This window comes from Coregonus lavaretus, assembly GCF_964263955.1.
Source record: "Coregonus lavaretus genome assembly, contig: HAP1_SCAFFOLD_528, whole genome shotgun sequence".
Taxonomy (NCBI): domain Eukaryota; kingdom Metazoa; phylum Chordata; class Actinopteri; order Salmoniformes; family Salmonidae; genus Coregonus; species Coregonus lavaretus.
Window position 1 is genome coordinate 133,850 of NW_028158324.1, and position 25,115 is coordinate 158,964.

Genomic DNA, 25,115 nt, shown 5'->3' on the forward strand with positions numbered 1-25,115 from the left:
GAACCCTGTGATGGACTGGACAGGACAGACAGAACACTATTAGAACCCTGTGATGGACTGGACAGGACAGACAGAACACTATTAGAACCCTGTGATGGACTGGACAGACAGAACACTATTAGAACCCTGTGATGGACTGGACAGGACAGACAACACTATTAGAACCCTGTGATGGACTGGACAGAACAGACAGAACACTATTAGAACCCTGTGATGGACTGGACAGGACAGACAGAACACTATTAGAACCCTGTGATGGACTGGACAGGACAGACAGAACACTATTAGAACCCTGTGATGGACTGGACAGGACAGACAGAACACTATTAGAACCCTGTGATGGACTGGACAGGACAGACAGAACACTATTAGAACCCTGTGATGGACTGGACAGGACAGACAGAACACTATTAGAACCCTGTGATGGACTGGACAGGACAGACAGAACACTATTAGAACCCTGTGATGGACTGGACAGGACAGACAGAACACTATTAGAACCCTGTGATGGACTGGACAGGACAGACAGAACACTATTAGAACCCTGTGATGGACTGGACAGGACAGACAGAACACTATTAGAACCCTGTGATGGACTGGACAGGACAGACAGAACACTATTAGAACCCTGTGATGGACTGGACAGGACAGACAGAACACTATTAGAACCCTGTGATGGACTGGACAGGACAGACAGAACACTATTAGAACCCTGTGATGGACTGGACAGGACAGACAGAACACTATTAGAACCCTGTGATGGACTGGACAGGACAGACAGAACACTATTAGAACCCTGTGATGGACTGGACAGGACAGACAGAACACTATTAGAACCCTGTGATGGACTGGACAGGACAGACAGAACACTATTAGAACCCTGTGATGGACTGGACAGGACAGACAGAACACTATTAGAACCCTGTGATGGACTGGACAGGACAGACAGAACACTATTAGAAGCCTGTGATGGACTGGACAGGACAGACAGAACACTATTAGAACCCTGTGATGGACTGGACAGGACAGACAGAACACTATTAGAACCCTGTGATGGACTGGACAGGACAGACAGAACACTATTAGAACCCTGTGATGGACTGGACAGGACAGACAGAACACTATTAGAACCCTGTGATGGACTGGACAGGACAGACAACACTATTAGAACCCTGTGATGGACTGGACAGGACAGACAACACTATTAGAACCCTGTGATGGACTGGACAGGACAGACAGAACACTATTAGAACCCTGTGATGGACTGGACAGGACAGACAGAACACTATTAGAACCCTGTGATGGACTGGACAGGACAGACAACACTATTAGAACCCTGTGATGGACTGGACAGGACAGACAGAACACTATTAGAACCCTGTGATGGACTGGACAGGACAGACAGAACACTATTAGAACCCTGTGATGGACTGGACAGGACAGACAGAACACTATTAGAACCCTGTGATGGACTGGACAGGACAGACAGAACACTATTAGAACCCTGTAATGGACTGGACAGGACAGACAGAACACTATTAGAACCCTGTAATGGACTGGACAGGACAGACAGAACACTATTAGAACCCTGTGATGGACTGGACAGGACAGACAGAACACTATTAGAACCCTGTGATGGACTGGACAGGACAGACAGAACACTATTAGAACCCTGTGATGGACTGGACAGGACAGACAGAACACTATTAGAACCCTGTGATGGACTGGACAGGACAGACAGAACACTATTAGAACCCTGTGATGGACTGGACAGGACAGACAGAACACTATTAGAACCCTGTGATGGACTGGACAGGACAGACAGAACACTATTAGAACCCTGTGATGGACTGGACAGACAGAACACTATTAGAACCCTGTGATGGACTGGACAGGACAGACAGAACACTATTAGAACCCTGTGATGGACTGGACAGGACAGACAGAACACTATTAGAACCCTGTGATGGACTGGACAGGACAGACAGAACACTATTAGAACCCTGTGATGGACTGGACAGGACAGACAGAACACTATTAGAACCCTGTGATGGACTGGACAGGACAGACAACACTATTAGAACCCTGTGATGGACTGGACAGGACAGACAACACTATTAGAACCCTGTGATGGACTGGACAGGACAGACAGAACACTATTAGAACCCTGTGATGGACTGGACAGGACAGACAGAACACTATTAGAACCCTGTGATGGACTGGACAGGACAGACAGAACACTATTAGAACCCTGTGATGGACTGGACAGGACAGACAGAACACTATTAGAACCCTGTGATGGACTGGACAGGACAGACAACACTATTAGAACCCTGTAATGGACTGGACAGGACAGACAGAACACTATTAGAACCCTGTGATGGACTGGACAGGACAGACAGAACACTATTAGAACCCTGTAATGGACTGGACAGGACAGACAGAACACTATTAGAACCCTGTGATGGACTGGACAGGACAGACAGAACACTATTAGAACCCTGTGATGGACTGGACAGGACAGACAGAACACTATTAGAACCCTGTGATGGACTGGACAGGACAGACAGAACACTATTAGAACCCTGTGATGGACTGGACAGGACAGACAGAACACTATTAGAACCCTGTGATGGACTGGACAGGACAGACAGATCACTATTAGAACCCTGTGATGGACTGGACAGGACAGACAGAACACTATTAGAACCCTGTGATGGACTGGACAGGACAGACAGAACACTATTAGAACCCTGTGATGGACTGGACAGGACAGACAGAACACTATTAGAACCCTGTGATGGACTGGACAGGACAGACAGAACACTATTAGAACCCTGTGATGGACTGGACAGGACAGACAGAACACTATTAGAACCCTGTGATGGACTGGACAGGACAGACAACACTATTAGAACCCTGTAATGGACTGGACAGGACAGACAGAACACTATTAGAACCCTGTGATGGACTGGACAGGACAGACAGAACACTATTAGAACCCTGTGATGGACTGGACAGGACAGACAACACTATTAGAACCCTGTAATGGACTGGACAGGACAGACAGAACACTATTAGAACCCTGTGATGGACTGGACAGGACAGACAGAACACTATTAGAACCCTGTGATGGACTGGACAGGACAGACAGAACACTATTAGAACCCTGTGATGGACTGGACAGGACAGACAACACTATTAGAACCCTGTAATGGACTGGACAGGACAGACAGAACACTATTAGAACCCTGTGATGGACTGGACAGGACAGACAGAACACTATTAGAACCCTGTGATGGACTGGACAGGACAGACAGAACACTATTAGAACCCTGTGATGGACTGGACAGGACAGACAGAACACTATTAGAACCCTGTGATGGACTGGACAGGACAGACAGAACACTATTAGAACCCTGTGATGGACTGGACAGGACAGACAGAACACTATTAGAACCCTGTGATGGACTGGACAGGACAGACAGAACACTATTAGAACCCTGTGATGGACTGGACAGGACAGACAGAACACTATTAGAACCCTGTGATGGACTGGACAGGACAGACAGAACACTATTAGAACCCTGTGATGGACTGGACAGGACAGACAGAACACTATTAGAACCCTGTGATGGACTGGACAGGACAGACAGAACACTATTAGAACCCTGTGATGGACTGGACAGACAGAACACTATTAGAACCCTGTGATGGACTGGACAGGACAGACAGAACACTATTAGAACCCTGTGATGGACTGGACAGGACAGACAGAACACTATTAGAACCCTGTGATGGACTGGACAGGACAGACAGAACACTATTAGAACCCTGTGATGGACTGGACAGGACAGACAGAACACTATTAGAACCCTGTGATGGACTGGACAGGACAGACAGAACACTATTAGAACCCTGTGATGGACTGGACAGGACAGACAGAACACTATTAGAACCCTGTGATGGACTGGACAGGACAGACAGAACACTATTAGAACCCTGTGATGGACTGGACAGGACAGACAGAACACTATTAGAACCCTGTGATGGACTGGACAGGACAGACAGAACACTATTAGAACCCTGTGATGGACTGGACAGGACAGACAGAACACTATTAGAACCCTGTGATGGACTGGACAGGACAGACAGAACACTATTAGAACCCTGTAATGGACTGGACAGGACAGACAACACTATTAGAACCCTGTGATGGACTGGACAGGACAGACAGAACACTATTAGAACCCTGTGATGGACTGGACAGGACAGACAGAACACTATTAGAACCCTGTGATGGACTGGACAGGACAGACAGAACACTATTAGAACCCTGTGATGGACTGGACAGGACAGACAGAACACTATTAGAACCCTGTGATGGACTGGACAGGACAGACAGAACACTATTAGAACCCTGTGATGGACTGGACAGGACAGACAGAACACTATTAGAACCCTGTGATGGACTGGACAGGACAGACAACACTATTAGAACCCTGTGATGGACTGGACAGGACAGACAGATCACTATTAGAACCCTGTGATGGACTAGACAGGACAGACAGAACACTATTAGAACCCTGTGATGGACAGGACAGACATATCACTATTAGAACCCTGTGATGGACTGGACAGGACAGACAGAACACTATTAGAACCCTGTGATGGACTGGACAGGACAGACAGAACACTATTAGAACCCTGTGATGGACTGGACAGGACAGACAGAACACTATTAGAACCCTGTGATGGACTGGACAGGACAGACAGAACACTATTAGAACCCTGTAATGGACTGGACAGGACAGACAGAACACTATTAGAACCCTGTGATGGACTGGACAGGACAGACAGAACACTATTAGAACCCTGTGATGGACTGGACAGGACAGACAGAACACTATTAGAACCCTGTGATGGACTGGACAGGACAGACAGAACACTATTAGAACCCTGTGATGGACTGGACAGAACAGACAGAACACTATTAGAACCCTGTGATGGACTGGACAGGACAGACAGAACACTATTAGAACCCTGTGATGGACTGGACAGGACAGACAGAACACTATTAGAACCCTGTGATGGACTGGACAGGACAGACAGAACACTATTAGAACCCTGTGATGGACTGGACAGGACAGACAGAACACTATTAGAACCCTGTGATGGACTGGACAGGACAGACAGAACACTATTAGAACCCTGTGATGGACTGGACAGGACAGACAGAACACTATTAGAACCCTGTGATGGACTGGACAGGACAGACAGAACACTATTAGAACCCTGTGATGGACTGGACAGGACAGACAGAACACTATTAGAACCCTGTGATGGACTGGACAGGACAGACAGAACACTATTAGAACCCTGTGATGGACTGGACAGACAGAACACTATTAGAACCCTGTGATGGACTGGACAGGACAGACAACACTATTAGAACCCTGTGATGGACTGGACAGGACAGACAGAACACTATTAGAACCCTGTGATGGACTGGACAGGACAGAGAGAACACTATTAGAACCCTGTGATGGACTGGACAGGACAGACAGAACACTATTAGAACCCTGTGATGGACTGGACAGGACAGACAGAACACTATTAGAACCCTGTGATGGACTGGACAGGACAGACAGAACACTATTAGAACCCTGTGATGGACTGGACAGGACAGACAGAACACTATTAGAACCCTGTGATGGACTGGACAGGACAGACAGAACACTATTAGAACCCTGTGATGGACTGGACAGGACAGACAGAACACTATTAGAACCCTGTGATGGACTGGACAGAACAGACAGAACACTATTAGAACCCTATGATGGACTGGACAGGACAGACAGAACACTATTAGAACCCTGTGATGGACTGGACAGGACAGACAGAACACTATTAGAACCCTGTGATGGACTGGACAGGACAGACAGAACACTATTAGAACCCTGTGATGGACTGGACAGGACAGACAGAACACTATTAGAACCCTGTGATGGACTGGACAGGACAGACAGAACACTATTAGAACCCTGTGATGGACTGGACAGGACAGACAGAACACTATTAGAACCCTGTGATGGACTGGACAGGACAGACAGAACACTATTAGAACCCTGTGATGGACTGGACAGGACAGACAGAACACTATTAGAACCCTGTGATGGACTGGACAGGACAGACAGAACACTATTAGAACCCTGTGATGGACTGGACAGGACAGACAGAACACTATTAGAACCCTGTGATGGACTGGACAGGACAGACAGAACACTATTAGAACCCTGTGATGGACTGGACAGGACAGACAGAACACTATTAGAACCCTGTGATGGACTGGACAGGACAGACAGAACACTATTAGAACCCTGTGATGGACTGGACAGGACAGACAGAACACTATTAGAACCCTGTGATGGACAGGACAGGACAGACAGAACACTATTAGAACCCTGTGATGGACTGGACAGGACAGACAGAACACTATTAGAACCCTGTGATGGACTGGACAGGACAGACAGAACACTATTAGAACCCTGTGATGGACTGGACAGGACAGACAACACTATTAGAACCCTGTGATGGACTGGACAGGACAGACAACACTATTAGAACCCTGTGATGGACTGGACAGGACAGACAGAACACTATTAGAACCCTGTGATGGACTGGACAGGACAGACAGAACACTATTAGAACCCTGTGATGGACTGGACAGGACAGACAACACTATTAGAACCCTGTGATGGACTGGACAGGACAGACAGAACACTATTAGAACCCTGTGATGGACTGGACAGGACAGACAGAACACTATTAGAACCCTGTGATGGACTGGACAGGACAGACAGAACACTATTAGAACCCTGTGATGGACTGGACAGGACAGACAGAACACTATTAGAACCCTGTGATGGACTGGACAGGACAGACAGAACACTATTAGAACCCTGTGATGGACTGGACAGGACAGACAGAACACTATTAGAACCCTGTGATGGACTGGACAGGACAGACAGAACACTATTAGAACCCTGTGATGGACTGGACAGGACAGACAGAACACTATTAGAACCCTGTGATGGACTGGACAGGACAGACAGAACACTATTAGAACCCTGTGATGGACTGGACAGGACAGACAGAACACTATTAGAACCCTGTGATGGACTGGACAGGACAGACAGAACACTATTAGAACCCTGTGATGGACTGGACAGGACAGACAGAACACTATTAGAACCCTGTGATGGACTGGACAGGACAGACAGAACACTATTAGAACCCTGTGATGGACTGGACAGGACAGACAGAACACTATTAGAACCCTGTGATGGACTGGACAGGACAGACAGAACACTATTAGAACCCTGTAATGGACTGGACAGGACAGACAGAACACTATTAGAACCCTGTGATGGACTGGACAGGACAGACAGAACACTATTAGAACCCTGTGATGGACTGGACAGGACAGACAGAACACTATTAGAACCTTGTGATGGACTGGACAGGACAGACAGAACACTATTAGAACCCTGTGATGGACTGGACAGGACAGACAGAACACTATTAGAACCCTGTGATGGACTGGACAGGACAGACAGAACACTATTAGAACCCTGTGATGGACTGGACAGGACAGACAGAACACTATTAGAACCCTGTGATGGACTGGACAGGACAGACAGAACACTATTAGAACCCTGTAATGGACTGGACAGGACAGACAGAACACTATTAGAACCCTGTGATGGACTGGACAGACAGAACACTATTAGAACCCTGTGATGGACTGGACAGGACAGACAGAACACTATTAGAACCCTGTGATGGACTGGACAGGACAGACAGAACACTATTAGAACCCTGTGATGGACTGGACAGGACAGACAGAACACTATTAGAACCCTGTGATGGACTGGACAGGACAGACAACACTATTAGAACCCTGTGATGGACTGGACAGGACAGACAGAACACTATTAGAACCCTGTGATGGACTGGACAGGACAGACAGAACACTATTAGAACCCTGTGATGGACTGGACAGGACAGACAGAACACTATTAGAACCCTGTGATGGACTGGACAGGACAGACAGAACACTATTAGAACCCTGTGATGGACTGGACAGGACAGACAGAACACTATTAGAACCCTGTGATGGACTGGACAGGACAGACAGAACACTATTAGAACCCTGTGATGGACTGGACAGGACAGACAGAACACTATTAGAACCCTGTGATGGACTGGACAGGACAGACAGAACACTATTAGAACCCTGTGATGGACTGGACAGGACAGACAGAACACTATTAGAACCCTGTGATGGACTGGACAGGACAGACAGAACACTATTAGAACCCTGTGATGGACTGGGGACAGACAGAACACTATTAGAACCCTGTGATGGACTGGACAGGACAGACAACACTATTAGAACCCTGTGATGGACTGGACAGGACAGACAGAACACTATTAGAACCCTGTGATGGACTGGACAGGACAGACAGAACACTATTAGAACCCTGTGATGGACTGGACAGGACAGACAGAACACTATTAGAACCCTGTGATGGACTGGACAGACAGACAGAACACTATTAGAACCCTGTGATGGACTGGACAGGACAGACAGAACACTATTAGAACCCTGTGATGGACTGGACAGGACAGACAGAACACTATTAGAACCCTGTGATGGACTGGACAGGACAGACAGAACACTATTAGAACCCTGTGATGGACTGGACAGGACAGACAGAACACTATTAGAACCCTGTGATGGACTGGACAGGACAGACAGAACACTATTAGAACCCTGTGATGGACTGGACAGGACAGACAGAACACTATTAGAACCCTGTGATGGACTGGACAGGACAGACAGAACACTATTAGAACCCTGTGATGGACTGGACAGGACAGACAGAACACTATTAGAACCCTGTGATGGACTGGACAGGACAGACAGAACACTATTAGAACCCTGTGATGGACTGGACAGGACAGACAGAACACTATTAGAACCCTGTGATGGACTGGACAGGACAGACAGAACACTATTAGAACCCTGTGATGGACTGGACAGGACAGACAGAACACTATTAGAACCCTGTGATGGACTGGACAGGACAGACAGAACACTATTAGAACCCTGTGATGGACTGGACAGGACAGACAGAACACTATTAGAACCCTGTGATGGACTGGACAGGACCGACAGAACACTATTAGAACCCTGTGATGGACTGGACAGGACAGACAACACTATTAGAACCCTGTGATGGACTGGACAGGACAGACAGAACACTATTAGAACCCTGTGATGGACTGGACAGGACAGACAGAACACTATTAGAACCCTGTGATGGACTGGACAGGACAGACAGAACACTATTAGAACCCTGTGATGGACTGGACAGGACAGACAGAACACTATTAGAACCCTGTGATGGACTGGACAGGACAGACAGAACACTATTAGAACCCTGTGATGGACTGGACAGGACAGACAGAACACTATTAGAACCCTGTGATGGACTGGACAGGACAGACAGAACACTTTTAGAACCCTGTAATGGACTGGACAGGACAGACAACACTATTAGAACCCTGTGATGGACTGGACAGGACAGACAGAACACTATTAGAACCCTGTGATGGACTGGACAGGACAGACAGAACACTATTAGAACCCTGTGATGGACTGGACAGGACAGACAGAACACTATTAGAACCCTGTGATGGACTGGACAGGACAGACAGAACACTATTAGAACCCTGTGATGGACTGGACAGGACAGACAGAACACTATTAGAACCCTGTGATGGACTGGACAGGACAGACAGAACACTATTAGAACCCTGTGATGGACTGGACAGGACAGACAGAACACTATTAGAACCCTGTGATGGACTGGACAGGACAGACAGAACACTATTAGAACCCTGTGATGGACTGGACAGGACAGACAGAACACTATTAGAACCCTGTGATGGACTGGACAGGACAGACAACACTATTAGAACCCTGTGATGGACTGGACTGGACAGACAGAACACTATTAGAACCCTGTGATGGACTGGACAGGACAGACAGAACACTATTAGAACCCTGTGATGGACTGGACAGGACAGACAACACTATTAGAACCCTGTGATGGACTGGACAGAACAGACAACACTATTAGAACCCTGTGATGGACAGGACAGACAGGCTGTGCATTATCATGCTGAAATATGAGGTGATGGTGGCGGATGAATGGCACAACAATGGGCCTCAGGATCTCGTCGCGGTATCTCTGTGCATTCAAATTTCCATCGATAAAATGTAATTGTGTTCATTGTCCATAGCTTATGCCTACCCATACCATAACCCCACCGCCACCATGGGGCACCCTGTTCACAACGGTGACACAAACCGCTACCATCTGCCCGGGACAGTTCAAACCGGGAATCATCCCTGAAGAGCACACTTCTCCAACCTGCCAGTGGCCATCGAAGGTGAGCATTTGCCCACTGAAGTCAGTTACGACGCCAAACTGCAGTCAGGTCAAGACCCTGTTGAGGACAACGAGCACGCAGATGAGCTTCCCAGGGACGTTTCTGACAGTTAGTGCAGAAATTATTCGGTTGTGCAAACCCCCAGTTTCATCAGCTGTCCAGCTGGCTGGTCTCAGATGATCCCGCAGGTAAAGAAGCTGGATGTGGAGGTCCTGGGCTGGCGTGGTTATACGTGGACTGCGGTTGTGAGGCCGGTTGGATGTACTGCCAAATTCTCTAAAACGACATTGGAGGAGGCTTATGGTAGAGACATGAACATTCAATTCACTGGCAACAGCTCTGGTGGACATTCCTGCAGTCAGCATGCCAATTGCACGCTCCCTCAAAACTTGAGACTTCTGTAGCATTGTGTTGTGTGACAAAACTGCACATTTTAGAGTGGCCTTTTATTGTCCCCAGCACAAGGTGCACCTGATGTAAACAAATTAGTCCACAACATTTGAGAGAAATAAGCTTTTTGTGCATATGGAACATTTCTGGGATCTTTTATTTCAGCTCATAAAACATGGGACCAACACTTTACATGTTGCATTTATATTTTTGTTCAGTATGTAATATTTGATGCCAAAGGCACATTTCTTTCCTTGGATGGAAAAGAAAGTGTGTAACTTAAAAAATAAAAAAAATAAAAAATTAAAATGCTCACCTCATCAGTATTGTACATGCCCAACCCACAGCCTCCTGAGGGGAAGTCAAAGACCTCCCACTCATTCCCCTTGCTGCCATCAGCCGGGGTGAACACCATCTTAAACTTCCCTGGCTTGGTGATCACAAAGTCTGTGGCTTTGTACTGTGGAACAACACAACCCACATCAACAACAGAACATTCCTCACATGCTCTGTGATTGAATACAAATCTAATCTAAAACACGTTACTTGTCTACCTGGTCACCAAAGGCGTGTCTGCCGATCGTTATGGGCTGCGTCCAACCAGGGACCAGACGGGGAATGTTCTTGCAGATGATTGGCTCTCGGAAGACGGTTCCGCCCAGAATGTTCCTGATGCTTCCGTTGGGACTCTTCCACATCTTCTTCAGCTTGAACTCTGTTAGGGTTAGAGATGGAGGCCTGAGTTAACCTCTTAACCTGTTTGACCTAACCCTAACTCTAACCCTGACCTTACTACAGCTAGTCCAGGTAACTATCTATCTAACCCTGACTCTTCCACATCTTCTTCAGCTTCAACTCTGAGGAATAAGGGTCATGGAGGAAGACCTGGCATGAGTTAAGCTGTTAACTGTCAAACTGCAGTACTGATCTAACTCCTGACCCTGGAACCATTGTCAAACAAATATTTATAGAAACTCTTTAATACAGTGAGGGAAAAAAGTATTTGCCCACTGTAATAAAGATATTTGCCCACTGACAAAGAAATGATCAGTCTATCATTTTAATGGTAGGTTTATTTGAACAGTGAGAGACAGAATAACAACAAGAAAATCCAGAAAAACGCATGTCAAAAATGTTATTAATTGATTTGAATTTTAATGAGGGAAATAAGTATTTGACCCCCTCTCAATCAGAAAGATTTCTGGCTTCCAGGTGTCTTTATACAGGTAACGAGCTGAGATTAGGAGCACACTCTTAAAGGGAGTGCTTCTAATCTTAGCTTGTTACCTGTATAAAAGACACCTGTCCACAGAAGCAATCAATCAATTAGATTCCAAACTCTCCACCAAGACCAAAGAGCTCTCCAAGGATGTCAGGGACAAGATTGTAGACCTACACAAGGCTGGAATGGGCTACAAGACCATCGCCAAGCAGCTTGGTGAGAAGGTGACAACAGTTGGTGCGATTATTCGCAAATGGAAGAAACACAAAAGAACTGTCAATCTACCTCGGCCTGGGGCTCCATGGAAGATCTCACCTCGTGGAGTTGCAATGATCATGAGAACGGTGAGGAATCAGCCCAGAACGACACGGGAGGATCTTGTCAATGATCTCAAGGCAGCTGGGACCATAGTCACCAAGAAAACAATTGGTAACACACTACGCCGTGAAGGACTGAAATCCTGCAGCGCCCGCAAGGTCCCCCTGCTCAAGAAAGCACATATTCATGCCTGTCTGAAGTTTGCCAATGAACATCTGAATGATTCAGAGGAGAACTGGGTGAAAGTGTTGTGGTCAGATGAGAACAAAATGGAGCTCTTTGGCATCAACTCAACTCGCCGTGTTTGGAGGAGGAGGAATGCTGCCTATGACCCCAAGAACACCATCCCCACCGTCAAACATGGAGGTGGAAACATTATGCTTTGGGGGTGTTTTTCTGCTAAGGGGACAGGACAACTTCCCCGCATCAAAGGGACGGGGCCATGTACCGTCAAATCTTGGGCGAGAACCTCCTTCCCTCAGCCAGGGCATTGAAAATGGGTCGTGGATGGGTATTCCAGCATGACAATGACCCAAAACACACGGCCAAGGCAACAAAGGAGTGGCTCAAGAAGAAGCACATTAAGGTCCTGGAGTGGCCTAGCCAGTCTCCAGACCTTAATCCCATAGAAAATCTGTGGAGGGAGCTGAAGGTTTGAGTTGCCAAACGTCAGCCTCGAAACCTTAATGACTTGGAGAAGATCTGCAAAGAGGAGTGGGACAAAATCCCTCCTGAGATGTGTGCAAACCTGGTGGCCAACTACAAGAAACGTCTGACCTCTGTGATTGCCAACAAGGGTTTTGCCACCAAGTACTAAGTCATGTTTTGCAGAGGGGTAAAATACTTATTTCCCTCATTAAAATGCAAATTAATTTATAACATTGTTGACATGCGTTTTTCTGGATTTTTTGTTGATATTCTGTCTCTCACTGTTCAAATAAACCTACCATTAAAATTATAGACTGATAATTTATTTGTCAGTGGGCAAACGTACAAAATCAGCAGGGGATCAAATACTTTTTTCCCTCACTGTAAGTGTTATCCCCTGGGATTCAAATACCCATCTTGTCGATGTATGATTTATTTCAAAGAATGTATGTCTATGTGGTCAAAGCAGATACCATCGACTCTGGCTTCATCCGGAGTGATGGTGGCACACTTGACGGCCACATTGTACTTCATTGTGGCGATGGCCGAGTCGATGGTGACCTGGTCGTCTGTCTGGTCGCGGTACGGCAGACCCAGGTCATAATATTTCAGCTCCACGTCCACATTGGACAGGACCAGCTGGAACAATACAACACAGGAGAGGAGAGGAGAGGAGAGGAGAGGAGAGGGGAGGGAGAGGAGAGGAGAGGAGAGGAGAGGAGAGGAGAGGAGAGGAGAGGAGAGGAGAGGAGAGGAGAGGAGAGGAGAGGAGAGGAGAGGAGAGGAGAGGAGAGGAGAGGAGAGGAGGACAGGGTAGAGAAGAATGGATGTACTTTTTCAATGCTAGTTAAGGACACTATAGGCCTAGTTACAGTATCACATTTCATGTTGGATTTACACTACATGACCAAAAGTATGTGGACACCTGCTCGTCAAACATCTCATTCCAAAATCATGGGCATTAATATGGAGTTGGTCCCCCCTTTGCTGCTATAACAGCCTCCACTCTTCTGGGAAGGCTTTCCACTAGATGTTGGAACATTGCTGAGGGGACTTGCTTCCACTCCACAAGAGCATTAGTGAGGTCGGGCACTGATGTTGGGCAATTAGGTCTGGCTCGGAGTTTGCGTTCCAATTCACCCCAAAGGTGTTTGATGGGGTTGAGGTCAGGGCTCTGTGCAGGCCAGTCAAGTTCTTCCACACCGATCTCGACAAACCATTTCTGCATGGACCTCACTGTGTGCATGGGGGCATTGTCATGCTGAAATAGGAAAGGGCCTTCTCCAAACGGTTGCCACAAAGTTGAAAGCACAGAATCGTCTAGAATGTCGTAGCGTTAAGATTTCCCTTCACTGGGGCCACCCGAGTGGGGCGTTACAACAGACCCGGGTTCATTCCCGGCCTGTGCCACAACCGGCCGTGGCCAGCAGTCCCATAGGACGGGGCACAATTGGCCCAGCGTCGTCCGGGTTAGGGGAGGGTTTGGCCAGGGGGGGCTTTACTTGCCTCATCGTGCTCTAGTGACTCCTTGTGGTGGGCCGGGTGCCTACAGGCTGACCCTGTCGCCAGTTGAACTCTGTTTCCTCCGACACATTGGTGCGGCTGGCTTCCGGGTTAGGCTGGCTGGTGTTAAGGAGCGCGATTAGGCGGGTCATGTTTCGGAGGACGCATGACTCCTCACCCGAGCCCGTTGGGGAGTTGCAGCGATGAGACAAGATCGAAAATGTGGCGAAAAAGGGGGGTAAAATACAAACAAATATAATATATGCCAAGCTTCGGCTGCGAGCTTTACACCACTCCAGCCGAAGCTTGTCATTGCGCATGGTGATCTTAGGCTTGTTTACGGCTGCTCGGCCATGGAAACCCATTTCATGAAGCTCCCGAAGAACAGTTATTGTGCTGATGTTGCTTCCAGAGGCAGTTTGGAACTCGGTAGTGAATGCTGCAACCAAGGACAGACCATGTTTACGCGCTTCAGTGACAGCTCAAGTCAAGACAGATAGAAAGGAGACAGACAGGCGGTGTAGAGATGAACCTGCATTTTCATCAGGATATTTTCTATTTTTTATTTGTCGGCTTTATGTATTTTTAATTAGTTGCCAATGGAAGTTAAAGGCCTACTGCTACATTGGCCATCTCTCATTTCTTTAGCCGCCAATGGCTCACGGTGAAACAATGTGTCCATAATATTTTTTATGGCAGAGGCTGGTGCCCTCTCATTGGTGGAATTTTAACTTTGAGATTTGTATCATTTTAATTCCGATTTGTATTATTAACCACGTGATTTTGAGAAACGAAAACGTTATTGAAATTAAATTGTTTCACGAAAATGTGCATATGAAAATCATAACTGGCAAACAGAACGGTAGAAATGGTAGGATAAATTGTTGCTTCCCCATACTTGAAACTCCCAAACTTAAAATTCATGCGCCTAGGAATAGACCATTGTGAACAGAGCCCACATTTCTTTGTACTGCATAGTTCTTATGGGTGTGTGTGAGAGAGAGAAGGAGAGGAGGGGTGTTGTAACTTAGATTGTGCCTATTAAAACTGAACATACGTAAATGGACAGCTGTGCGATTCATCACGGAGAAAAGCGCTCACCTCGATCCAGCACCAGCAGGTGAAAAGCACCACTCGCTCGGCGGTGCTCAGCTCTGTGTTGCTTGCTAGAATGTTGAATGCACCAATGTGTAAGTGTCTCTGGATAAGAGCGTCTGCTAAATGACGTAAATGTAATAGTGGGCTACTACACCTCCATGTTTGACATGGGCCTGCGAGCCAAGGGAGAGAGAATGCCATGTTCCTTATCTGATATTGTTCCCATTTCCTTTTCAAGTTTATAATTGTAAACTAATATAAAATAGAAGTGGAGGACTGCTCCAGATCACATATCCACCACAAGGGGAAGAGGGGCAGAGAGGGAGAGAGAGACCCGACTTCACTCAAACAAAACTGTCTATCATACAGCAGAGCGTGTGTCCGACTCCAACCCCCCACAACTGAATAGATAAGAGCATATCATGAGCGCACCGCTTATAAAACAGAGCTGAGAGCTCTTCATGTAGAATGGGGCCCATATATAAATAACCCCTGCCACGTCTCAGATCATTTCGTAATATTCTGTATGTAAATCTGATATTTTACTTTTTGTATGGTATGTATTAATTTGTGGCTGTCTATCTCCCGTTACTTATGATATGTAACGAATTACAATTAGTATTTTATGTTACGAATTATTAAAATGTACAATATGTTACGAATTTGATAAATGTACACTACATGGCCAAAAGTATGTGGACACACCTTCAAATTAGTGGATTCGGCTATTTCAGCCACACCTGTTGCTGAAAGTCACTGAACTCTTCAGTACGGGCCATTCTACTGCCAATATTTGTCTATGGAGATTGCATGGCTGTGTGCTTGATTTTATACACCTGTCAGCAAGTTTACGTTTAGCAAATTCGTAACATATTGTACGTTTTGAAAATGTGTAACATAAAATACGAATTATAATGTATGATATGTTATGATTTCTAGCTAAGTGGCTAACGTTCGCTAGCTGGCTAACGTTAGCTGGGGTTAGGGGTTAAGGTTCAGGTTAAATTTAGGGGTTAGGGGAAGTGTTAGCTAAAAGGGTTAAGGTTAGGGTTTGGGGAAGGGTTAGCTAAAAGGGTTAAGGTTAGGGTTTGGGGAAGGGTTAGCTAACATGCTAAGTAGTTGCAAAGTAGCTAAAAAGTAGTAAGTAGTTAATTAGCTAAAATGCTAAAGTTGTCCGTGATGAGATTCGACATCGCAACCTTTGGGTTGCTAGGAGTTTGCGTTATACGAGTTACAGTTAAAATAAGGAAATCAGTCAATTTAAATACATTCATTAGGCTCTAATCTATGGATTTAACATGACTGGGAATAGAGATATGCATCTGTTGGTCACAACCCTTCTTTTTTTTAAGTAGGGGGCGTGGATCAGAAAACCAGTCAGTATCTGGTGTGACCATTTGCCTCATGCAGCGCAACACATCTCCTTCGCATAGAGTTGATCCGGCTGTTGATTGTGGCCTGTGGAATGTTGTCCCACTCCTCTTCAATGGCTGTGAGAAGTTGCTGGATATTGGCGGGAACTGGAACACGCTGTCGTACACGTAGATCCAGAGCATCCTGAACATGCTCAATGGGTGATGTCTGGTGAGTATGCAGGCCATGGTTGAACTGGGAAATGTTCAGCTTCCAGGAATTGTGTACAGATCCTTGAGACATGAGGCTGTGCATTATCATGCTGAAACATGAGGTGATGGCGGCGGATGAATGGCATGACAATGGGCCCCAGGATCTCATCACGGTATCTATGCATTCGTACAATGCAAAAATGCAATTGTATTTGTTGTCCGTAGCTTATGCCTGCCCATACCATAACCCCACCGCCACCATGGGGCTCTCTGTTCACAACGTTGACATCCAGCCTGCCAGTGGCCATCGAAGGTGAGCATTTGCCCACTGAAGTCGGTTACGACGCCGAACTGCAGTCAGGTCAAGACCCTGGTGAGGACAACGAGCACGCAGATGAGCTTCCCAGGGACGTTTCTGACAGTTAGTGCAGAAATTCTTTGGTTGTGCAAACCCACAGTTTCATCAGCTGTCCAGCTGGCTGGTCTCAGACGATCCCGCAGGTGAAGAAGCTGGATGTGGAGGTCCTGGGCTGGCGTGGTTACACGTGGTCTGCGGTTGTGAGGCCGGTTGGATGTACTGCCAAATTCTCTAAAACAACGTTGGAGGCGGCTTATGGTAGAGAAATGAACATTACATTCTCTGGCAACAGCTCTGGTGGACATTCCTGCAGTCAGCATGTCAATCGCACGCTCCCTTTAGACTTGACACATCTGTGGCATTGTGTTGTCTGACAAAACTGCACATTTTAGAGTGGCCTTATATTGTCCCTAGCACAAGGTGCATCTGTGTAATGATCATGCTGTTTAATCAGCTTTTTGATATGCCACACCTGTCAGATGGATGAATTATCTTGCTCACTAACAGGGATGTAAACAAATGTGTGCACAACATTTGAGAGAAATAAGCTTTTTGTGCGTATGGAAATATTCTGGGATCTTTTATTTCAGCTCATAAAACATGGGAGTGGGTTAGGGTTAGAGTGGAGTGGGTTAGGGTTAGGGTTAGAGTGGAGTGAAGTAGATTCTTTATTGTCCATTATTGATACATAGATTGTGGTCAGGACAGTGGTCCATGGTGTACAGTAGAGTTAGGGGTTAGAGGTCCATAGTGTACAGTAGAGTTAGGGGTTAGAGGTCCATGGTGTACAGTAGAGTTAGGGGTTAGAGGTTAGAGGTTAGAGGTCCATGGTGTACAGTAGAGTTAGGGGTTAGAGGTCCATGGTGTACAGTAGAGTTAGGGGTTAGAGGTTAGAGGTTAGAGGTCCATGGTGTACAGTAGAGTTAGGGGTTAGAGGTCCATGGTGTACAGTAGAGTTAGGGGTTAGAGGTCCATGGTGTACAGTAGAGTTAGGGGTTAGAGGTCCATGGTGTACAGTAGAGTTAGGGGTTAGAGGTTAGAGGTTAGAGGTTAGAGGTCCATGGTGTACAGTAGAGTTAGGGGTTAGAGGTTAGGGGTTAGAGGTTAGAGGTCCATGGTGTACAGTAGAGTTAGGGGTTAGAGGTTAGGGGTTAGAGGTCCATGGTGTACAGTAGAGTTAGGGGTTAGAGGTCCATGGTGTACAGTAGAGTTAGGGGTTAGAGGTTAGGGGTTAGAGGTCCATGGTGTACAGTAGAGTTAGGGGTTAGAGGTTAGGGGTTAGAGGTCCATGGTGTACAGTAGAGTTAGGGGTTAGAGGTCCATGGTGTACAGTAGAGTTAGGGGTTAGAGGTTAGGGGTTAGAGGTCCATGGTGTACAGTAGAGTTAGGGGTTAGAGGTCCATGGTGTACAGTAGAGTTAGGGGTTAGAGGTCCATGGTGTACAGTAGAGTTAGGGGTTAGAGGTCCATGGTGTACAGTAGAGTTAGGGGTTAGAGGTTAGGGGTTAGAGGTTAGAGGTCCATGGTGTACAGTAGAGTTAGGGGTTAGAGGTCCATGGTGTACAGTAGAGTTAGGGGTTAGAGGTTAGGGGTTAGAGGTCCATGGTGTACAGTAGAGTTAGGGGTTAGAGGTTAGGGGTTAGAGGTCCATGGTGTACAGTAGAGTTAGGGGTTAGAGGTTAGGGGTTAGAGGTCCATGGTGTACAGTAGAGTTAGGGGTTAGAGGTTAGGGGTTAGAGGTCCATGGTGTACAGTAGAGTTTGGGGTTAGAGGTTAGGGGTTAGAGGTCCATGGTGTACAGTAGAGTTAGGGGTTAGTGGTCCATGGTGTACAGTAGAGTTAGGGGTTAGAGGTTAGGGGTTAGAGGTCCATGGTGTACAGTAGAGTTAGGGGTTAGAGGTTAGGGGTTAGAGGTCCATGGTGTACAGTAGAGTTAGGGGTTAGAGGTTAGGGGTTAGAGGTCCATGGTGTACAGTAGAGTTAGGGGTTAGAGGTCCATGGTGTACAGTAGAGTTAGGGGTTAGAGGTTAGGGGTTAGAGGTCCATGGTGTACAGTAGAGTTAGGGGTTAGAGGTTAGAGGTTAGAGGTCCATGGTGTACAGTAGAGTTAGGGGTTAGAGGTTAGAGGTTAGTGGTCCATGGTGTACAGTAGAGTTAGGGGTTAGAGGTCCATGGTGTACAGTAGAGTTAGGGGTTAGAGGTTAGGGGTTAGTGGTCCATGGTGTACAGTAGAGTTTGGGGTTAGAGGTTAGGGGTTAGAGGTCCATGGTGTACAGTAGAGTTAGAGGTTAGAGGTCCATGGTGTACAGTAGAGTTAGGGGTTAGAGGTTAGGGGTTAGTGGTCCATGGTGTACAGTAGAGTTAGGGGTTAGAGGTTAGAGGTTAGAGGTCCATGGTGTACAGTAGAGTTAGGGGTTAGAGGTCCATGGTGTACAGTAGAGTTAGGGGTTAGAGGTCCATGGTGTACAGTAGAGTTAGGGGTTAGAGGTCCATGGTGTACAGTAGAGTTAGGGGTTAGAGGTTAGGGGTTAGAGGTCCATGGTGTACAGTAGAGTTAGGGGTTAGAGGTTAGGGGTTAGAGGTCCATGGTGTACAGTAGAGTTAGGGGTTAGAGGGTAGAGGTTAGAGGTCCATGGTGTACAGTAGAGTTAGGGGTTAGAGGTCCATGGTGTACAGTAGAGTTAGGGGTTAGAGGTCCATGGTGTACAGTAGAGTTAGGGGTTAGAGGTCCATGGTGTACAGTAGAGTTAGGGGTTAGAGGTCCATGGTGTACAGTAGAGTTAGGGGTTAGAGGTCCATGGTGTACAGTAGAGTTAGGGGTTAGAGGTCCATGGTGTACAGTAGAGTTAGGGGTTAGTGGTCCATGGTGTACAGTAGAGTTAGGGGTTAGAGGTTAGAGGTTAGAGGTCCATGGTGTACAGTAGAGTTAGGGGTTAGTGGTCCATGGTGTACAGTAGAGTTAGGGGTTAGAGGTTAGGGGTTAGAGATCCATGGTGTACAGTAGAGTTAGGGGTTAGAGGTTAGGGGTTAGAGGTCCATGGTGTACAGTAGAGTTAGGGGTTAGAGGTCCATGGTGTACAGTAGAGTTAGGGGTTAGAGGTCCATGGTGTACAGTAGAGTTAGGGGTTAGAGGTCCATGGTGTACAGTAGAGTTAGGGGTTAGAGGTCCATGGTGTACAGTAGAGTTAGGGGTTAGAGGTTAGGGGTTAGAGATCCATGGTGTACAGTAGAGTTAGGGGTTAGAGGTTAGGGGTTAGAGGTCCATGGTGTACAGTAGAGTTAGGGGTTAGAGGTCCATGGTGTACAGTAGAGTTAGGGGTTAGAGGTCCATGGTGTACAGTAGAGTTAGGGGTTAGAGGTTAGGGGTTAGAGGTCCATGGTGTACAGTAGAGTTAGGGGTTAGAGGTTAGGGGTTAGAGGTCCATGGTGTACAGTAGAGTTAGGGGTTAGAGGTTAGAGGTTAGAGGTCCATGGTGTACAGTAGAGTTAGGGGTTAGAGGTCCATGGTGTACAGTAGAGTTAGGGGTTAGAGGTTAGGGGTTAGAGGTCCATGGTGTACAGTAGAGTTAGGGGTTAGAGGTTAGGGGTTAGAGGTCCATGGTGTACAGTAGAGTTAGGGGTTAGAGGTTAGGGGTTAGAGGTCCATGGTGTACAGTAGAGTTAGGGGTTAGAGGTTAGAGGTTAGAGGTCCATGGTGTACAGTAGAGTTAGGGGTTAGAGGTTAGAGGTTAGAGGTCCATGGTGTACAGTAGAGTTAGGGGTTAGAGGTCCATGGTGTACAGTAGAGTTAGGGGTTAGAGGTTAGAGGTTAGAGGTTAGAGGTCCATGGTGTACAGTAGAGTTAGGGGTTAGAGGTTAGGGGTTAGAGATCCATGGTGTACAGTAGAGTTAGGGGTTAGAGGTTAGGGGTTAGAGGTCCATGGTGTACAGTAGAGTTAGGGGTTAGAGGTTAGGGGTTAGAGGTTAGGGGTTAGAGGTCCATGGTGTACAGTAGAGTTAGGGGTTAGAGGTTAGGGGTTAGAGGTCCATGGTGTACAGTAGAGTTAGGGGTTAGAGGTTAGGGGTTAGAGGTCCATGGTGTACAGTAGAGTTAGGGGTTAGAGGTTAGGGGTTAGAGGTCCATGGTGTACAGTAGAGTTAGGGGTTAGAGGTTAGGGGTTAGAGGTCCATGGTGTACAGTAGAGTTAGGGGTTAGAGGTCCATGGTGTACAGTAGAGTTAGGGGTTAGAGGTTAGGGGTTAGAGGTCCATGGTGTACAGTAGAGTTAGGGGTTAGAGGTCCATGGTGTACAGTAGAGTTAGGGGTTAGAGGTTAGGGGTTAGAGGTCCATGGTGTACAGTAGAGTTAGGGGTTAGAGGTCCATGGTGTACAGTAGAGTTAGGGGTTAGAGGTTAGGGGTTAGAGGTCCATGGTGTACAGTAGAGTTAGGGGTTAGAGGTTAGGGGTTAGAGGTCCATGGTGTACAGTAGAGTTAGGGGTTAGAGGTTAGGGGTTAGAGGTCCATGGTGTACAGTAGAGTTAGGGGTTAGAGGTTAGAGGTTAGAGGTCCATGGTGTACAGTAGAGTTAGGGGTTAGAGGTTAGAGGTTAGAGGTCCATGGTGTACAGTAGAGTTAGGGGTTAGAGGTCCATGGTGTACAGTAGAGTTAGGGGTTAGAGGTTAGAGGTTAGAGGTTAGAGGTCCATGGTGTACAGTAGAGTTAGGGGTTAGAGGTTAGGGGTTAGAGATCCATGGTGTACAGTAGAGTTAGGGGTTAGAGGTTAGGGGTTAGAGGTCCATGGTGTACAGTAGAGTTAGGGGTTAGAGGTTAGGGGTTAGAGGTTAGGGGTTAGAGGTCCATGGTGTACAGTAGAGTTAGGGGTTAGAGGTTAGGGGTTAGAGGTCCATGGTGTACAGTAGAGTTAGGGGTTAGAGGTTAGGGGTTAGAGGTCCATGGTGTACAGTAGAGTTAGGGGTTAGAGGTCCATGGTGTACAGTAGAGTTAGGGGTTAGAGGTTAGAGGTTAGAGGTCCATGGTGTACAGTAGAGTTAGGGGTTAGAGGTCCATGGTGTACAGTAGAGTTAGGGGTTAGAGGTCCATGGTGTACAGTAGAGTTAGGGGTTAGAGGTCCATGGTGTACAGTAGAGTTAGGGGTTAGAGGTTAGAGGTTAGAGGTTAGAGGTCCATGGTGTACAGTAGAGTTAGGGGTTAGAGGTTAGGGGTTAGAGGTTAGAGGTCCATGGTGTACAGTAGAGTTAGGGGTTAGAGGTTAGGGGTTAGAGGTCCATGGTGTACAGTAGAGTTAGGGGTTAGAGGTCCATGGTGTACAGTAGAGTTAGGGGTTAGAGGTTAGGGGTTAGAGGTCCATGGTGTACAGTAGAGTTAGGGGTTAGAGGTTAGGGGTTAGAGGTCCATGGTGTACAGTAGAGTTAGGGGTTAGAGGTCCATGGTGTACAGTAGAGTTAGGGGTTAGAGGTTAGGGGTTAGAGGTCCATGGTGTACAGTAGAGTTAGGGGTTAGAGGTCCATGGTGTACAGTAGAGTTAGGGGTTAGAGGTCCATGGTGTACAGTAGAGTTAGGGGTTAGAGGTCCATGGTGTACAGTAGAGTTAGGGGTTAGAGGTTAGGGGTTAGAGGTTAGAGGTCCATGGTGTACAGTAGAGTTAGGGGTTAGAGGTCCATGGTGTACAGTAGAGTTAGGGGTTAGAGGTTAGGGGTTAGAGGTCCATGGTGTACAGTAGAGTTAGGGGTTAGAGGTTAGGGGTTAGAGGTCCATGGTGTACAGTAGAGTTAGGGGTTAGAGGTTAGGGGTTAGAGGTCCATGGTGTACAGTAGAGTTAGGGGTTAGAGGTTAGGGGTTAGAGGTCCATGGTGTACAGTAGAGTTTGGGGTTAGAGGTTAGGGGTTAGAGGTCCATGGTGTACAGTAGAGTTAGGGGTTAGTGGTCCATGGTGTACAGTAGAGTTAGGGGTTAGAGGTTAGGGGTTAGAGGTCCATGGTGTACAGTAGAGTTAGGGTTTAGAGGTTAGGGGCTAGAGGTCCATGGTGTACAGTAGAGTTAGGGGTTAGAGGTTAGGGGTTAGAGGTCCATGGTGTACAGTAGAGTTAGGGGTTAGAGGTCCATGGTGTACAGTAGAGTTAGGGGTTAGAGGTTAGGGGTTAGAGGTCCATGGTGTACAGTAGAGTTAGGGGTTAGAGGTTAGAGGTTAGAGGTCCATGGTGTACAGTAGAGTTAGGGGTTAGAGGTTAGAGGTTAGTGGTCCATGGTGTACAGTAGAGTTAGGGGTTAGAGGTCCATGGTGTACAGTAGAGTTAGGGGTTAGAGGTTAGGGGTTAGTGGTCCATGGTGTACAGTAGAGTTTGGGGTTAGAGGTTAGGGGTTAGAGGTCCATGGTGTACAGTAGAGTAAGAGGTTAGAGGTCCATGGTGTACAGTAGAGTTAGGGGTTAGAGGTTAGGGGTTAGTGGTCCATGGTGTACAGTAGAGTTAGGGGTTAGAGGTTAGAGGTTAGAGGTCCATGGTGTACAGTAGAGTTAGGGGTTAGAGGTCCATGGTGTACAGTAGAGTTAGGGGTTAGAGGTCCATGGTGTACAGTAGAGTTAGGGGTTAGAGGTCCATGGTGTACAGTAGAGTTAGGGGTTAGAGGTTAGGGGTTAGAGGTCCATGGTGTACAGTAGAGTTAGGGGTTAGAGGTTAGGGGTTAGAGGTCCATGGTGTACAGTAGAGTTAGGGGTTAGAGGTCCATGGTGTACAGTAGAGTTAGGGGTTAGAGGTTAGAGGTTAGAGGTTAGAGGTCCATGGTGTACAGTAGAGTTGGGGGTTAGAGGTCCATGGTGTACAGTAGAGTTAGGGGTTAGAGGTTAGGGGTTAGAGGTCCATGGTGTACAGTAGAGTTAGGGGTTAGAGGTTAGAGGTTAGAGGTCCATGGTGTACAGTAGAGTTAGGGGTTAGAGGTCCATGGTGTACAGTAGAGTTAGGGGTTAGAGGTCCATGGTGTACAGTAGAGTTAGGGGTTAGAGGTCCATGGTGTACAGTAGAGTTAGGGGTTAGAGGTCCATGGTGTACAGTAGAGTTAGGGGTTAGAGGTCCATGGTGTACAGTAGAGTTAGGGGTTAGAGGTCCATGGTGTACAGTAGAGTTAGGGGTTAGAGGTTAGGGGTTAGAGGTCCATGGTGTACAGTAGAGTTAGGGGTTAGAGGTCCATGGTGTACAGTAGAGTTAGGGGTTAGTGGTCCATGGTGTACAGTAGAGTTAGGGGTTAGAGGTTAGAGGTTAGAGGTCCATGGTGTACAGTAGAGTTAGGGGTTAGTGGTCCATGGTGTACAGTAGAGTTAGGGGTTAGAGGTTAGGGGTTAGAGATCCATGGTGTACAGTAGAGTTAGGGGTTAGAGGTTAGGGGTTAGAGGTCCATGGTGTACAGTAGAGTTAGGGGTTAGAGGTCCATGGTGTACAGTAGAGTTAGGGGTTAGAGGTCCATGGTGTACAGTAGAGTTAGGGGTTAGAGGTCCATG

General features: G+C 47.1%; 1 protein-coding gene and 1 long non-coding RNA gene across 22 annotated transcripts in view; one reads left to right on the top strand and one right to left on the bottom strand.

The window, feature by feature from the left end:
* LOC311124156 (isocitrate dehydrogenase [NADP], mitochondrial-like) overlaps nucleotides 1–25,115 on the bottom strand; it is a 72,714-nt gene that overhangs the window by 43,111 nt on the left and 4,488 nt on the right. The window contains exons 3-5 of the mRNA XM_084198357.1: nucleotides 13,576–13,741; nucleotides 11,469–11,629; nucleotides 11,231–11,374 (exon numbers count right to left, since the gene is read on the bottom strand). Coding sequence (XP_084054483.1) covers nucleotides 11,231–11,374; nucleotides 11,469–11,629; nucleotides 13,576–13,741 — 471 coding nt within the window. The remainder of the gene's footprint in view (nucleotides 1–11,230; nucleotides 11,375–11,468; nucleotides 11,630–13,575; nucleotides 13,742–25,115) is intronic.
* Nucleotides 13,930–23,959, top strand: LOC311124157. 21 transcript variants are annotated; one of them, XR_014612695.1, is made up of 3 exons: nucleotides 13,930–20,564; nucleotides 20,659–23,574; nucleotides 23,857–23,959. It is a non-coding gene; the product is annotated as an uncharacterized lncRNA (long non-coding RNA). The 21 variants fall into 21 exon arrangements; XR_014612696.1 differs by having other exon boundaries at nucleotides 20,659–23,541; XR_014612697.1 differs by lacking the exon at nucleotides 23,857–23,959 and having other exon boundaries at nucleotides 20,659–22,779; nucleotides 23,516–23,613.